This window comes from Cyprinodon tularosa, unplaced genomic scaffold (assembly GCF_016077235.1).
Source record: "Cyprinodon tularosa strain WSP-4 unplaced genomic scaffold, ASM1607723v1 ctg117, whole genome shotgun sequence".
In the NCBI taxonomy this organism is placed as follows: Eukaryota; Metazoa; Chordata; class Actinopteri; order Cyprinodontiformes; family Cyprinodontidae; genus Cyprinodon; species Cyprinodon tularosa.
In genome coordinates this window covers 1,183,319-1,200,725 of record NW_024037970.1, presented here as the reverse complement: position 1 = coordinate 1,200,725, position 17,407 = coordinate 1,183,319, and the positions used below count along the sequence as shown (strand labels likewise).

At 38.3% G+C, this 17,407-nt stretch overlaps 1 protein-coding gene across 1 annotated transcript in view; it reads right to left on the bottom strand.

The window, feature by feature from the left end:
* The window catches only part of adad1 (adenosine deaminase domain containing 1 (testis-specific)), a 34,618-nt gene extending 17,497 nt beyond the window's left edge, over positions 1-17,121 (bottom strand). Inside the window, exons 1-3 of the mRNA XM_038308246.1 lie at positions 17,029-17,121; positions 899-1,064; positions 579-719 (exon numbers count right to left, since the gene is read on the bottom strand). Coding sequence (XP_038164174.1) covers positions 579-719; positions 899-1,055 — 298 coding nt within the window. The 5' untranslated portion in view covers positions 1,056-1,064; positions 17,029-17,121. The remainder of the gene's footprint in view (positions 1-578; positions 720-898; positions 1,065-17,028) is intronic.
* Between the last annotated feature and the right edge of the window lie 286 nt (positions 17,122-17,407).

Here is a 17,407-nt window from a genome sequence, read left to right as displayed (position 1 = left end):
GTGCCTATAGCATCCAAAAAGGTCAAATGATGAATCATAGCCCATCTTATCTGCGCTTATTATTATTATTCAGCACTTCGTTAATTTCTGTCTTGAAAGAAAGGAGTAATATAGAAAAGAGTAATTAAACAGATTGCATACTGTTTAGCAAAAACTTGAACACACAGGAGGAGATATTGTTTGCCACAGCTATTACCAAAACAAACTACTACTCACAGAAAGACTATTTTTCCTACAGTCTCCTTAAACTACTTTCAAATGTTACAGATTTAATAAACTTTGCATAAAAAATGATTTTACCAGAATTCCATATTCTTACTGCAGTAGCAGAGACTTAAAACACAAACAAAAGAAAATACCAAAAAATGACAATACAGACCAATTTTCTTTAATGTCAATTAGATAAGAAGACACCTACTCATAAAAATGAAAACATTCAGTGGTTCTGTTACTCAGCATTTTTCACACACACAGTGCAGGAACAATTCACTGATGGTTGGGTGGAAGCAGAACCTTCCACTCAACCATCCACACTTGCCACAAGTAGGTCGGGGAAACGTTTTACGGTAATTTCTCACCTGGGGTTACAGTTTCTTTCATTTCCAGATTAAACTGTAGAACACGGGCAAGCTGATGAAGCAAAGACACGGCGTCGGTGCTGCCATTGTTGTATCTTTCAACCAGCATTTTGGGAGAGATTTTTGGCTTTTCAGGAGGACCTGAGTTCAATAAAAACAGCATAAAAAAAAAAAAAAAACAGGTTAAACTACCAGGTTGTCTTAAAAAAGAATAGTGTGAAAACAAAGACATTAAATGTGAAAGTCTATCAAGAAACTGTGTGTCACTTTCAAAAAGACAATCAAGAGTAGTGAATGGAAGCTCCCATTCCAAAGCTTACTGGGTCTGATGGTCTTAGTTTCCTGTCCGACTAAGTGATAATCCTTAGGACCATCGATGGAAGATGGGTCTGAATCTCTCGATTCTGATGCTGTTGGCACATTCCTCTTTTGCATTTCTGAAAATGTGGCTCCTCTAGACCCTCGAAATGAAAACATCCTGGAAGCCTAATAGTTTGAGAAGAACAGAAGAACCAGGTTTGCTCTGATATTACAAAACTGAAGGCAACTGATATTTAGGAGTGACTTATCTGGTTCAGCAATAAGGTTATCAAGAGATGCACTGATCCATGTTTTCACTTCCGATACCGAAATCTGAAGTTGGATATTTGCCGATAGTGGCATTATCCCGATACCAGAGTTTTATTATCATTATTCATTTTATGTGAGGTTAAAAACTACACTCTACAAGCTAGTATATGGACACATATAAGCATCTGTCCCAAAGGAAACTTGAAGTAAGGATGTCAGAAATGAGGAAATTCCCATCCTAAAAGTAAATCTAAAACTGCAATGGTTGTAAATTGATATTTATTAAATATAAAGACGAGCCACAAAGAGTTCTAGAAACACAATAAAAGAGTTCCATCTAAACTAAACAGCACAGATAAAAGTCAACACTTTACCTATAACTTCTCAACAAAATATCAGGTGCTGCTTCATCTGAGCAGCACAAGCTTAGACCACTGGCTTGTTGCATCAACAATTCAGAGCTTTTAAGAAGAAATTGTTCAAATAAATAAAAAGTGTATTATTGACTTTTGTAGGAGCAGCAATTTAAAGTAATCAACTGTCAAATATTAGAAAAGGAAAAAAGTGCAACAAGTCAACTATAAACAATTATTACACAATATAAAGAAAACGGTGTGCATCATTCTGAACAACAAAATTAAAGCCAAGGTGGTTCTGTACGTCTCTCAAGCTAAACTATAAAGAGCTGCTTCATTTGAGCAGCAAAAATGTTGGCCACCGACTCATTTCATCAACAAATTAAAGGTTTTCAAATATGAAATATAAAAAAGAAAAGGGCCAAATGTCATATATTATGAGAATAAAGTGCAAAACAACTTATACACACAAATAATCTCACTAAAACGTTTAGCATCATTTTGAACAAGGGAAAGGAGGTTCGGCATCAAAGGTGACCTGAATTAAGCTAAAAAACAAAAAATGAGCAGATGACTCATCAAGAAATTTACACTGATGGAGCGATATGGTGTTAAACACATCTCACTCTTACATTGGCAGGTTCTTTTTGAGGAAAATTAAAATTTCTCTCTGCCCTCAGCCTTTGGCCCCATGGCAGTTTTTCCATCCATAAAGAATTTCACAAAAAAATGAAATAGTTTGAGTACAGCTTAATCTGTTGCTGCTGCAAAAACCTGACCTGCAAGCATGCACACAGCCACACACATAAGTCAGCATGTAGACACGTGCATCCAGTCCAGAGCATGTAAATGGAGCGGAGCGCTGCGCAATTCCCGCTCTGGGGAATATTCGCTTAATCGCTCCGCCGCTCAAAGTTACCAGGACGCTCTGCTCAAAATCCACTCCACGTTCACCTTAATTTTCCTGCCGCTTAATTTTTTAAGTTATTATACTAGACTACATTGAAAAGGGTCACTTCGCATCCCATTGCAAATGACTAAATAGTGTATAATGCATGAATGCGATTTTCACTTTATGTAAACCCACTCTATATTGTTCAGTATAGTTAGTGTATGTTTTTATGATATTTTATCCCACTTTTTATTCACACAATATGCAATCCTCGTCTCGGCGATTCAACATAGACTATAACAGATTATAGGCGAAGAAAACAGCATAGGCATTGGCCTAGGTTTTAAGTCAATCAATCAAATAAATATTTTAAAAATTTTATTTAATTGTCGTTTGCTCACACATTCTTGCTCAAGCCTTTGAATTAAAAAACGCTCTGTGCTCCACCATATTTTGCCCGCTCCGATCCAGTCACAGGAAAATAGTAATAAAATATGGTTCACCTGTCCTTATAACGAGCGTCCAGGAAAGTGGCAACAGTGTATAGGGTTCAGTGCCTGTTGACAGCTTTTTATCGTTTAGATGCTGCTATATGTACTTTTCTCCTCCAGCAGACAGGGCTTCAGAACTGTGACGGATGGGATGCAGTGGATGTTGCTGAACTGATTTTTTATCATCAACTCCTCTATGGAATCAAACACAGTCATTGCTTTTTCTAGTAAACTCCACTTGTCGGCTCAAAGTGTTTCCGGAAGGTTTTGGTCAGCAGCGTAGGCACAAAGAATGTTGCTTTTCTCTCAGAAGGCTCTTGATCTTATAGAAGGAGCTGTTCCATCTTGTCTGGACATCTTGGACAAGATGGGTTGGAGTGGTTGTGGTCGCCATAGATTGTATTTCAAGCTCCAAGACTTCCAAGTTACACTCAGAGTTGTGAATGCTTGAAACAATCTTTCTACTGTTTGCTAATGCATCACATACAATAGTTTGTGACATCAGGCCCATCATGCACAGCAAGCTGCAGAGTGTGAGCAAAAGAACCAAGACAGCAAACAACCATGGTGTCTATCACAGCTGACATTTTACTTGCGTTGTCCCATAGAATGACATGCACTTTTTCCAAAGGGATGTGCCGGTGATTTACAGCTTGGTGGTGGAGGCAGAGGTTGTAACTAGACATTTTCACCTGAAGCACCGCATTAAAGAAGCCATAAGTATCAGAGTCAAGCCAGTGAACAATAAGACTTATTGACATTGTGCAGATACCTGAAGTCCAAATATCTGTAATGAAGCTCAGAGCTGGAACTTCTTTTATTTTTCAGCTATTTTTGTTGACATTTGGATATATACTTCTGGTAGCGCAGTCACTAAAGAGTATCTATCAACTACAAAATCCCTAGTTTTCCCCCACTGATGATGGCTGGTTAACGATAAAGTCGAGAAACTTCTCTGTGATTAATTTTGCTTCCATATTATCAGTCGATGGTTTACTTTCTTTTTTAAATGACTCCAGCAGTGATTCCTGGCAGCTCCTTTCCCATTTCTCTCCACTTGCCAAAAAGTCTTGGTGCTCTTGTGACCAGGAACAACCTGCTGAGTCATTTAAGCAGACTACATAGTTGAAAATGCGTAGATCCGAATGTCCCTGTGTTAATTTATGGATTTCCAATCTGTAAATTAAGTTGGTATCGGATCGGCCCTGTCCCTAAGGTTGCCAGGATATAAAATTTTTTATACTCTAATCAAATTTTTTTTTTTTTTTAATGCAATATACTAAATATAAAATGTCTTATACCACTGGCTGCATTTTTTCAAGGCAAGGGCATTGCTGTTTAAAAACCTTTTTGGAAATATGACAAACTAAAATTCTCTCATAAGTGCCTACTAAGGCTTTGTTCCAAGATGGGTTCAACCTTTTAACTCTCTGGAATCATTTAAAATGTAACTTTTCAATTCCTAGTCTTGATGTCTTGTTTGCCTAACTAAAAAAAGAAGCTGTCAAACAACAAAGAAAAATCCACGGGATTGTGTGCAAAACAATCTGCTTCAGCGGTGGCATCTTAAGGTGTGGCTAATAGTTTTTTTTTTTTTTTATCATTATTCATTTATCCGAAAGCACAAAATCAAACAGATTGAAGAGGGTTTTAGTTTTTTTTTTATGGAAACGCACAGCTTTACTTAGGACTTTTGCTTCTCTTTCACTAGAAATTTGCAGTAAACATACCTGACAGCAGTTTAAGTAACAGCAGAACAGCAGTTGAATGAAACCATTATCTTAGTACTCTTAATCAGAACTGTATCTTAGCTTTCTAACCAGGAACACTAGTGGTCCCATAAAAAAAATCTAGGAGCACAGAAAAAAAAAAATGTAGATTTTATGTTTTTAAGAAACTACATAGTGCCCTTGATTTTTTATTTTTTTTTTTTTTACATGGGGTTTCCACTCACAAACACCAAACTACCTGCGTGTCTCTCCCCTATGTAATTTAAGGTTGTCTTCAAACTCAAACCAAGGGAAGATATGGTAAACATACAATAACATAAAACATGTTTTTCCATGTCTTGCTTATGTACACCAACATTAGCAAGACAGAAAGTACTCAAAACATTTAAAACTCAAGATAAACTTTATAAAACATTTGCAGTTTTCTGGGTAATTTTAACCTGAACTGAAACTAAATCAATTTGATGTTATCAAATTTAACTTAAAGGCAGTTAACAGGGGCAGAATGTGGATGGAGTTTTGTTTAAAATAAATATAGGGAGTAACTATTTTAGTGCAACAGTCAAAACAAAAAATTATATTTACATCCCACTTTTTTAATTCGGGGGTGGATCAGTGGAAGATTTTTCAAGTGTGACTCATGTTGAATGCGGAAACCACTGATCTGTGTTCACTGGATAGCTTTTTGGCCATTGGTAGTACACGTTGCCAAGTTACAAACCGCCATATAGGTACCTGGTTAGACCAATGGGGTCCGATTCACGAAGCAGGTTTACTGAAAACTACGTTTTCTAAACCTGAAATATGAGAAACTGACTTTTCCGTTTCACAAAGAGAGTTTCCTCAACCTGTTTCAGTCACCGTAGTAACATTCTCCCCAGAGAACCTGGTCGGGAGCAGGTTTTCCTTAATAAACTCAGAGTGTCCTCTGTCTCCGCTCTCCTTAAACGCAATCACGCCGTTTCATTTTCTGATTTGGTCAGATTTTTGTTGTAGTTTTGTGCATAAAAGTAAACATCATCAACTAGGTCCAGCTTTTGAAAAACAAACATTGAATGTCTGTCTGATGAGGATCTTATAAAAGAGTGATCAGCACCTTTTCAGAAAATTAAATACTTATAGGGAGAGGATTCTACAACTCAGTGACAGCAAAGGAGATTTATTTGTTTTTTGTTTGTTTAATATGAGCGACATGCGGATAATTTGTATTTATTTTTACAGTACATAAGGAACTAATGAAATAGTTTTCAGATTACACATGACTTTACACTATTACACTAGATTAATTTTGCGGGGGGAGAGGAATTATTTTAGAGTTAGGATTCACTCTGATTTATCGCGATGACAACATCCGAAGCAGCTGGAAACAGCCACTTAGTATTTACTGTGTAAAAGAAGACAGAATCAAACTGAAGAACGCCATGATATGATGAAGTTCCATCTATTAGAACAACTATTTTATTCTTCATCTTCACCTGCTGCGAGATGATTTCATATAAATGGATACATTGATCCACTACCACTTAAAAAATAATCCCATAATATCACGGTAACAGCAACTATGGCAAGCCGTATTAATATGTATTCATTTTACTGAATTTGTATTGTTGATATCTGAAAAAAACAATTTTTCTTTATATAAATGACCATCTCAAACAAAATGTCATTCACATCTATGTAGATTAAACATTATGGAGGTCTAGAAATCAATTTCAGATCTCCATATTCCTAATATACACGTCATCATTTGTATTTTTTTAACAATGAAGAAATTTCAGATTTTATAAATACATATTCAGTCAAGCTGATAAATGTCACAACAGACACTTAAGATGTGTAAACCTCTCTAGATATATAAAACTTAATTTTTACAAGTATAATTTCACTTTTTAATTTCTAAAATTCAGTTTCTGCTACAAAAATGTTATTTAGAAAATGTATCATTAAAGTTCAGTCTAGGAGTGAGATTTTTATCAGGAAGAATCTTATTTTAGTGATCTACAAATGGAACTTAGAAACTTTCACATTAACTCGAACAACAATCTTCTCCTTTGCCATCTTCCTCTCCTTTGCAGCTGTAGCACTGTTTCTCTGTTTTTTAAACTCCCTTTTTATATAATTTCTGCATAAAAATCTCTAATTTCGTAGGGGTGAAATACTGTAGGCACTTCCTGTTGCCATGCTGACTCGTCGAATCGGGGGCTCCACTGATAATGGCTTTTCATACCGGTTATGCACTTGCTAAACTCTTAAGTGGTTCTACTTGCAGTTGATTAAACTAATTCATAGCAGCTGTTGTGAAACCGAAAACTGAGTTTCCAACATCAGGCTAGATCAATTTAGAGCTGTGCATCTGAATCTGCGTTTGTTAAACCTGCTTCGTGAGACACACCCCAGTTCTCCATTTATTCATAGAGATCAGTGGGTTAGACCAGTCAGAATGTAAGCAATACATGTCAAATGATGACGATTTTCTCATTTTCAGGGGTACTGGATATTAAGAATATTACACACGCTCAAACATAACTTCTACTGATGTGCCAAATAGGGTGAATTGATGATGTACTGTACATGCAATATACATATACTGATTACATTCTTATGATAATGACATTACATACAACTTCAAGATATAAAATTAAGACTGAATTGGGACTGAAACAATTAAATCGGATTAATCAATTATTGAAATAACTGTCAACTAATATAGTAATCTATTACTCGTCAACTGGAGTAGAGAGACTTACACATCTTTAGATAACAGAGCTACCCCCTTAGAGCAGTAATTATACTAAAATTGTAAAAAAAAATTAATAAAAAAAAAAAATATTTGCATTTAAGATTAAAAAAAAAAACTATCCAGAACCCCTCAAATGGAAAGATTTTCACTTCGTTTATTCGTTTATTTCGTTTATTATTCGTTTATTTCGTTTCTTTCAGGAATCTTTGCTGATTATTAATCAATAAAAAACAATAAAAAAAAGAATTGACAATCGATTTACAAAATAATCGTTAGTTGCAGCCCTAGACTGAATTACAAGTACATGTCTTTTATTTTTTTTTGCATATATATATATATATATATATATATATATATATATATATATATATATATATATATATTAATTCATTTATCCGAAATGGGTTGGGGCTGCCACGGTGCCTCTCTGAAGCCGGCCTATTTGGGAGGAACATGCTCCAGCTAACCCTAAGATCGCTACAGCTGGGCTACATGCAAGAAAAGACCAGGTTGGTGCTCGAGCTACGCGAGTCCACAGATGAGCTGGTTAGGAATGCTAACGCCAGGGTCCTGACTGGCCGCAAGTGGAACGCCCAGACCGAGGTCGACCAAGCGGTAAGCCGGCTGCAGCACAGGGACATTTTAGGCAGGGTGCAGGTAGGAAGAGCAGGCCTAGGATTGGGAGAAGCACCACGCTTCTGGTCCAAGGCCCATCACAAGGAAAGAAAGGAAATGGTGGTGGCGGAGGTGATGAGGATGGAGGAAGACCGCTATAAGATCAAGGCTGTGTCTCAGGGACGGCAAGGAAGCTGGACAACCTGGGAGGGAATCTCAACCCCAGGAACATCAGTTGGTCAGACTTGTGGAAGAACCCACAGGCAAGACTTAGCTTCCTTATCCGCTCAACATATGACACGCTTCCCCGTCCTCGGAACCTTCATCAGTGGTTCGGAAACGAGGAATGTTGTGCACTCTGCAATGCTCCAAACGCAAGCCTCCAGCACATCTTGTCAGGCTGCAAAGTGGCCCTCTCACAGGGCCGCTATAGATGGCGCCACGACCAGGTCTTGAGAAAGCTAGCCGAAGTGCTGGAGGAGCGCAGAAAGGGTAGTAGAACACCATCGCCAGCAGAGGACCCCACCATCTTTGTCGCGAAAGGAGGAATCAGAAGCTTCAAGCAAAGAGAAACCTCAAGGCCCTTCACTACTGGCCAGGAGTGGAGCATGAAGGTTGACCTGGACAGGAAGCTTCAGTTTCCCACAGAAATCACCACCACATCTCTCCGACCAGACATTGTGGCGTGGTCCATAAAGGCAAGAGCGGTAGCCCTCATTGAGCTCACTGTGCCAATGGAGGAAGGGATCGAAGCTGCCTTTGTGCGAAAAAAGGCCAAGTATTCAGAGCTGGGTGCGGAGTGCCGGGAGGCGGGCTGGAAGACTACCATCTACCCAGTAGAGGTCGGATGCCGAGGCTTCACAGGGTTGTCGACCATACGCCTCCTGAAAGACGTGGGAGTCACGGGAGGAAGGCTGAGGAAGGCAACAAAGGAACTGGCTGAGGAGGCGGAGAAAGGGAGCTTTTGGCTCTGGCTGCGGAGGAAGGACAGAACCTGGGGGAATAACACCTAACCCCCAGATAACAGTTGCAGGGAATAACATCTTTCAGCTGCAGGGGGTGACAGGGAGACGTCCCTGTATATATATATATATATATATATATATATATATATATATATATATATATATATATATATATATATATATATATATTTATTTATTAGGGCTGCAACAACGAATCGATAAAATCGATAAAAATCAACTTTTAAAAGCGTTGGCAACGAATTTAATCATCGATTAGTTGTGTCGCGCGATTAATGCGTCATCCGCCGCCGCCACCGTCACATCCACTTGACTGAAACGGGGCAAGAAAAAAAAATATGGCGGAGCGAGCCAGCCCCGCAGGTGCAGTGTTGCCAACTCAGCGACTTATCAGACCCCTCAAGCGACTATTTTTCAAAAAAGCGACTAGCAACAAATCTGGTGACTTTTTACGGTGTCACTGGCGGCTTTTGGAGACTCTTACATGAAAGCATGTATCGCTCCTACTCTGCTGTGGGGCGCCTCCCCCATCCCAACCGCGTTCTCCCTCTCCCACAGGAGTCCCTCTCAGCACTGCAGTCAGAGCCGCAGGATTTGATTTTTAAAATAATCGTTAGTTGCAGCCCTAATATATATATATATATATATTAGGGCTGCAACAACGAATCGATAAAATCGATAAAAATCAACTTTTAAAAGCGTTGGCAACGAATTTAATCATCGATTAGTTGTGTCGCGCGATTAATGCGTCATCCGCCGCCGCCGTCATCCCGGGGAAGAAAAAAAAATATGGCGGAGCGAGTCAGCGCCGCAGTTGCAGTGTTGCCAACTCAGCGACTTTTCAGACCCCTCCAGCGACTATTTTTTTTAAAAAGCGACTAGCGACAAATCTGGCGACTTTTTACGGTGTCACTGGCGGCTTTTGGAGACTCTTAGGTGAAAGCATGTATCGTTCCTACTCTTGTCCTCCAGCGGCAGCTGCTGCCGTGGGGCGCCTCCCCCATCCCAACGCCTTTCTCCCTCTCCCACAGAATCCCTCTCAGCTAGCAGTCTGAGCCGCAGGATTTTAGTGAGGAGTTTACCCTCAGCGTCCAGACTGCAAATGAAGCGCGCATGCCCCGGGATTGACGGCGCAAATTGATCACAATAATTAAAATAGCCTGCGCTTTGTAAAGTGAAAAAAGTCGTAACATGCAACTTTTGTAAAAAACAAATGAGCATGGCACGGAAGCACCACTGTTATGACGCAGCACCTGAAAAGAAAACACGTTGGAGCCTTCAATGGCAGTGAAGAGAGCTGATCAGCAGGATGAGTAACCATGTTTGTTTCATTTTAAAGTGGGGAAACGTAAGTTACAGGTAGCTCATCTGATGCTTTCCTTAGCTTGTTAGTAGGTTACAGACAGTGATAAGGTTGGCTTCTTATTTTACTTTTAATTTCATTTGAATTAGCTTAAGCAGCGTTTATATTTTCTTTATAAATAAATTAATTTGCAAATTATGAGGGCAAGGCTTTTAAAGTTTAAATCTTCTGGCAAAGATAAAGTAAAGAAGATCCTGCAATTTATGGAAGTAAAGCAGAATAAAATCCAGCAAGATCAGTAATATGTCAATTAATTATCTGCCACATTCCCATGTAAATATCTGTCTTTGGAGGATGTGTTTTTTAGCACCCCTAGTTCTCTCATTTTTATTCCAAATACAATTTATAATTTGAATCACAGGGCTATTTTTATCTCTATGGTTTAGTATTTTCTCAAGTAGCAACTTTAACTGCTATACTTTCCTGTCTTAAAAGGCAGAACTCTTCTAGTCTAAAAAAAACTCATTTGTTGAAATGGGGGGGGCCTATTGTTTGAACCCCTTAGGGGCTTTTAAAAACAAAAATGTCTTTTTTTGCGCTTTATGAAACAAAGTATCCTATATTTTGTGGATGTACAGCTACATTTCTCATGTAAGTTTGCATAGTTTTAACACAAACTTTTATTTTTCATATTGCACCAGTACAGTTAATGAGAAACCTGTATGTGTGTGCTTGTTTGTTCTGTCTAAAATGTTTATTTTGGAATAAAGAGGTTAATATAAAAAAAATATTTTGTGTCCGATTCATCGATTAATCGAAAAAATAATCGGCCGATTCATCGATTTTTAAAATAATCGTTAGTTGCAGCCCTAATATTTATATATATATATATATATATAGGGATGCACTGATGCCGATACTGGTATCGGCATCAGTATAAATTTGTACTGGTACTGGTATAAATTTGTACCGATACTACAGGGCCGGATACTAGGGATGGGCGATATGTTATCGTGTGCGATATATCGTCAAAGAAATTCCTCATGGTAACAATTTGTCATCTCGCGATAAAAAAGATAAACTCCCGCCTGTGACGTATACTGCGCGTGACACACCTGCAGCCCAACTCACGTGCGAGCCATGTGCAAACAACAAGCATGGCGGAAGGTGGAGGAGACGTGCCCCAAGACCTGGTTCCTAAAAGAGGCTCCAGCTCCATTATCTGGAACTGGTTTGGATTTAAAAAGTCTGATATGGAGAAAGTCGTAATATGCAAAGTTGGCAGACAACCTGTGACGACAAAGGGGAGCAACACTACCAATTTATTTCACCACCTAAAACACAAACCGGAATATGATGCTAGTCAGAAGATGTTCTGCGATGCAGCAGAAGCCTCGACTTCGAAAACCTCTGTTAAGAAACCGACTGCCACTCAAATAAAACTTGCTGACGCGTTTGCTTATTCCACACCATATGACAGCCAAAGCAAGCGATGAAAAGAGTTAACAGAGGCCGTTGCGTTTTGCCTGGCTAAAGATATTTTGCCGCTTCAATCTGTGGAGAAGGAGGGTTGCACAGAGAGGTATTTCAGTTTTTATATTCTTTTTAAATTTTTTGATATTATTTATTTTTATTTCATTGTTTAGCATGCTGACGATCCTGCTAGTCTTATTTGTACATTCTTGCACAAAGAAGTATTTCAGGTTTTACATGTTTGTTGGAATTTATTGAAATTATTTATTTCTATTTTAGTATTTAGATTTTTCGTTTTTTTCCCCCTTTATTTATCATGCAATTTGCACATTTTTGTAGCCCAACAGCAAAAAATGTTGTTACAGGTTAATATAACATTTGAATTTTATTTTTAGTGAAGTGAGTCTAAAGTATGTTAGAACTTGCACTGGTATTTATTTATCCAATATATGGCATGTTCCAGCAACTGGTAATTTACACATCCATTTATATTAGGAGGTGATTACTGATTAGTTTTAATTTTCAGTAAAATACTTTTAAGTTCTGTTTCTCAATTTATCAGGTTGTATTTACAGTTGCACTACTTTGCAACTTTTATAAGCCAAGTTATATTTGCTGTGTAGCATTTAAATAAATGTGAAATTAGTTCTCATATTTCAGGCTTGTTTGATTGGTTTCATACATTAGGCCGATTTTGTGTTTTTGTTTTGTTTTTTATCGTCACTTATCGTTATCGTGGTAAAACCTAGAAATTATCGTGATAAATTTTTTAGCCCATATCGCCCATCCCTACCGGATACTAGCATACATTTCAAGCAGCGAAGAGTGTGACGTCAAGAACCCGCCAGCCAGAGTATAGAGAAGGAGGGAGCGAACACAAAGAGAGTTAGCATGTCCGCTATTTGGAAATATTTCCAAGTGAACGAGGACGACAAAAGTAAGGCTGTTTGCAAAATATGCAAATCAAATTTTTCAAGGGGAGGAACAAACCCTAATAGTTACAACACAAGTAGGGCTGCAACTAACGATTATTTTGAAAATCGATGAATCGGCCGATTATTTTTTCGATTAATCGGACACAAAATATTTTTTTTATATTAACCTCTTTATTCCAAAATAAACATTTTAGACAGAACAAACAAGCACACAAGTACAGGTTTCTCATTAACTGTACTGGTGCAATATGAAAAATAAATGTTTGTGTTAAAACTACGCAAACTTACATGAGAAATGTAGCTGTACATCCACAAAATATAGGGTACTTTGTTTCATAAAGCGCAAAAAGAGACAGGCATTTTTGTTTTTTAAAGCCCCTAAGGGGTTCAAACAATAGGTCCCCCCATTTCAACAAATTAGGTTTTTTTTAGACTAGAAGAGTTCTGCCTTTTAAGACAGGAAAGTATAGCAGTTAAAGTTGCTACTTGAGAAAATACTGAACCATAGAGATAAAAATAGCCCTGTGATTCAAATTATAAATTGTATTTGGAATAAAAATGAGAGAACTAGGGGTGTTAAAAAAACACATCCTCCCAAGACAGATATTTACATGGGAATGTGGCATATAATTAATTGACATATTACTGATCTTGCTGGATTTTATTCTGCTTTACTTCCATAAATTGCAGGATCTTCTTTACTTTATCTTTGCCAGAAGATTTAAACTTTAAAAGCCTTGCCCTCATAATTTGCAAATTAATTTATTTATAAAGAAAATATAAACGCTGCTTAAGCTTATTCAAATGAAATTAAAAGTAAAATAAGAAGCCAACATTATCACTGTCTGTAACCTACTAACAAGCTAAGGAAAGCATCAGATGAGCTACCTGAGAAACTAACTTATGTTTCCCCACTTTAAAATGAAACAAACATGGTTACTCATCCTGCTGATCATCTCTCTTCACTGCCATTGAAGGCTCCAACGTGTTTTCTTTTCAGGTGCTGCGTCATAACAGTGGTGCTTCCGTGCCATGTTCATTTGTTTTTACAAAAGTTGCATGTTACAACTTTTTTCACTTTACAAAGCGCAGGCTATTTTAATTATTGTGATCAATTTGCGCCGTCAATCCCGGGGCATGCGCGCTTCATTTGCAGTCTGGACGCTGAGGGTAAACTCCTCACTAAAATCCTGCGGCTCTGACTGCAGCGCTGAGAGGGATTCCTGTGGGAGAGGGAGAACGGGGTTGGGATGGGGGAGGCGCCCCACGGCAGCAGCTGCCGCTGGAGGACAAGAGTAGGAACGATACATGCTTTCACGTAAGAGTGTCCAAAAGCCGCCAGTGACACCGTAAAAAGTCGCCAGATTTGTCGCTAGTCGCTTTTTAAAAAAATAGTCGCTGGAGGGGTCTGAAAAGTCGCTGAGTTGGCAACACTGCAACTGCGGCGCTGACTCGCTCCGCCATATTTTTTTTCTTCCCCGGGATGACGGCGGCGGCGGATGATGCATTAATCGCGCGACACAACTAATCGATGATTAAATTCGTTGCCAACGCTTTTAAAAGTCGATTTTTATCGATTTTATCGATTCGTTGTTGCAGCCCTAAACACAAGTAACCTAATAAAACATCTTAAGACGAAGGGCTTCTGGTCCAGAGGAGTGTGACTGATGCTGTCGCTATCGGCCGGAAAATCGTAAGACATTTTAAACACTCCACGTTAGCTTACTCACGGCTGGAAGATATTCAGCTGCAGCTCAACCAACCAACAAAAAGATTGCGACAGGATGTACAGACCCGCTGGAACAGCACATTTTACATGATACAGTCTCTCATTGAGCAGAAGCGTGCTCTTGGAATATATGGATCTGAAAATGAGCTTCCAGAGAATCTCGCCGCTCACCAGTGGGCACTTTTGGAAAAAACTGTCGCTGTTCTGGCTCCGTTTGAAGAGCTTACAAGAAAAGTAAGCTGCTCTGATGCATTGGCATCAGATGTGATCCCTGCTGTGACTGTGCTTCTCAGAATCCTGAACAGAGGAACTGATGATGATCAGGGTATCAAAACAATGAAGTCGACCTTAGCTGCAGCTGTGAAGAGGCGCTTCACTGACATGGAGAAGATCCCCCTCTACTGCATTGCAACTCTACTGGATCCAAGGTAAAAGTCTGCCCATTTTTGTTTAGCATATTAGAATATGATCAAAACAGAATCAATTAAGCTAAAACAATTGCTCGAGAAGAAAACCCACTGCAGTTCTGGGGTGTTAATAAAATTCGGTTTCCTGCTTTGGCTAAAATGTCCCAGAGGTACCTCTCAGCTCCATGTACCAGTGTAGAAAGTGAGAGACTTTTTAGCTCAGTTTCACACATCATAAATGAAGAAAGAAACAGATTAAGTGCAGCAAATGCAGAGATGTTGCTTTTCATCAAGAAAAACTTGCCCCTCACTTTCTTAAAATAGGTTCCAACCTAAAAGACAAGCTTTACAAAAAGCATTATGTAATAATCAGTTGCACATTCACAGTTTGTGTTCATTATATGTTCAGTTATGTTTAATTTGCCTATAGATAAAAACTGTGACAAGGCTGTTAAAACTATTCAGTAAATGTTAAAATCTATGTTAAACTAACAGGGTTGGTTAGACTAAAAGTGATGTTCTATGTCTTAAAATATAAAAAGAGGACGGATGTATACAATTAAAATACACCAAGTGTATTTCTGTTTGAGCCAAATGAAAATAAAAAATTTTCAAATTAATTCTGAGGAGTTAATGGCACTTAATATTACTCGGTATCGGTACTCAGTATCGGCAAGTACTGAAGTTGAAGTACTTGTAATCGTACTTGGTTTGAAAAAATCTGGTATCGGCACATCCCTATATATATATATAAAAACATGTGAAATGTATTTCCCCAGCAGAACAATGCGTGTTGTTGCAGCCAAATGCTACACACGTCGGTATTTTTATGGTGCAACTCCGTGAGAGTAGGGAGTACCAAGATGGCGGCAAGAGACAGCAAGTGACTTCAGTTTTTTTGGGTCTATGGGCTATCCAGTGAATAAAGAGATCATTAGAGGAAACAGAGTCGCCGCTCCTCTCCCTCTGACTGCAGAAGCTGTGTTTTGAAGGAGGGGGGGCTCCTTCACTCACCACTCACTGAAGACACCAAACTCAGAAGCTATCTGTACAAATGTTATCACCAAAGTCGTCAACTAGACAGGAAACGATCGCTAGATTTATTTTATTTTATAACCCTTTATAGGGCAGATATTATTTTTGATCACTTGCATACCTCTTACAAATGGAGCCCCCCATCCCTCAGTGAGGTCTAGAAGAACAAGATCTATATCCAGCCATTGCTGCTACATGGCTGTACATCTTATTTTGACATTTAACCAATTAGATAAGCCCTAGAATGATATATACCTACTGTAAATTAAGCTGAAAAAAAAGTTAACAAGTCAAAAAAAAAAAAAGGTAAAAAGCTTATTAAAAAGTTATTAAGCCTAGTTAACAATTATATTTAGGTTTATAAACTAAAAAATGTAAATGCCAGTATCAGCATTAATGCCTCTATGGTTATGTTGGACCAAAACATTTGTTTCTTTCACTCTTAGAGTGTTTTTCATGAATTTCTTATAGAAGAACTTTTATTTTTATTAATATATTCGGGCCAGTTGGCGTTTCTTCTTATTACATTGATTTTTGCAATCAAAATATGCATATTTTTTGAATGTTACAAAGGTAATAAGGTCTTGCCCTGGATTCTAAAAGCAGTATTGGGTTGAAATTTGGATTTTCGAAGTATTTCACTGAGTGCCCTATAAAGGGTTAAAGAAATGGCGGATAATTCGCGTTGGCAAAACTGAGCTCCCCTGCATGTTTCTGTCCCAATGAGGAGGTATCTGCGCTTAAATGCACGGTTGCCATGGCTACTACGCCCAATAAAAGTCAGAATATCGATATAATACTATTGTAGTTCTAAACATTCTAACACAGCCAGGTAGAGGTGCGAGTTTTTTTGTTTTTTTAACTTGCCCTCTGCTGTCTGGGCTGCAGGGTGTTCACCTGCTGATTAAAGTCTTAACAGCACTAGGTTTATTTCTTACAGCGCTTCTCTCACGTTTAAGTGTAACTAAGTAGGTAAATGTGTGCAAACTATTTTACGTTAAACAACTGTAGCCAGTTTTACAAGTCAGCTAGTGTGCCAGTTGAAAATTTAAACCATGCTTATTTGAGGTAAGCTAACTTTATCTTGTAGCTCTAGCGCAGATTTACGAGTCAATGTTTTGGAAAAGTCTAAACACCAAGATGAAAGGTGGAATTTTAAATTAGAAACCAAACCTAACTGTTAAATTTTACCTGTTTAGGTGTCGAAAAGTAGCAGGAGGTGGAATGGTAAGTGGAACAAGCCCGACTGCCAAACTGACGCGCGAGCCGATGGACTGTTACTTCTTCTTCGTCTTTTTTTATGGCGGTTGCAAAGCAACTTATTAATGTGCATTACCGCCATCTACTGGAATGGAGTGTGGAGCGGGGGGCTACGTATATATAAATTTTTCCACAAAACAAAAAAAATAAAAATTGAATTATAATAATTAAGTTAATAAATCTCATACTATTTATATTTATTTCGTTTTCTTACCGTAATTCATTAAATAATTCTTCTTCTTTGTAAAGTTTAAGGCGGTTAGCAAGCAATTTGAATGCGCATTACCGCCACCTACCGGTATTGATTGTG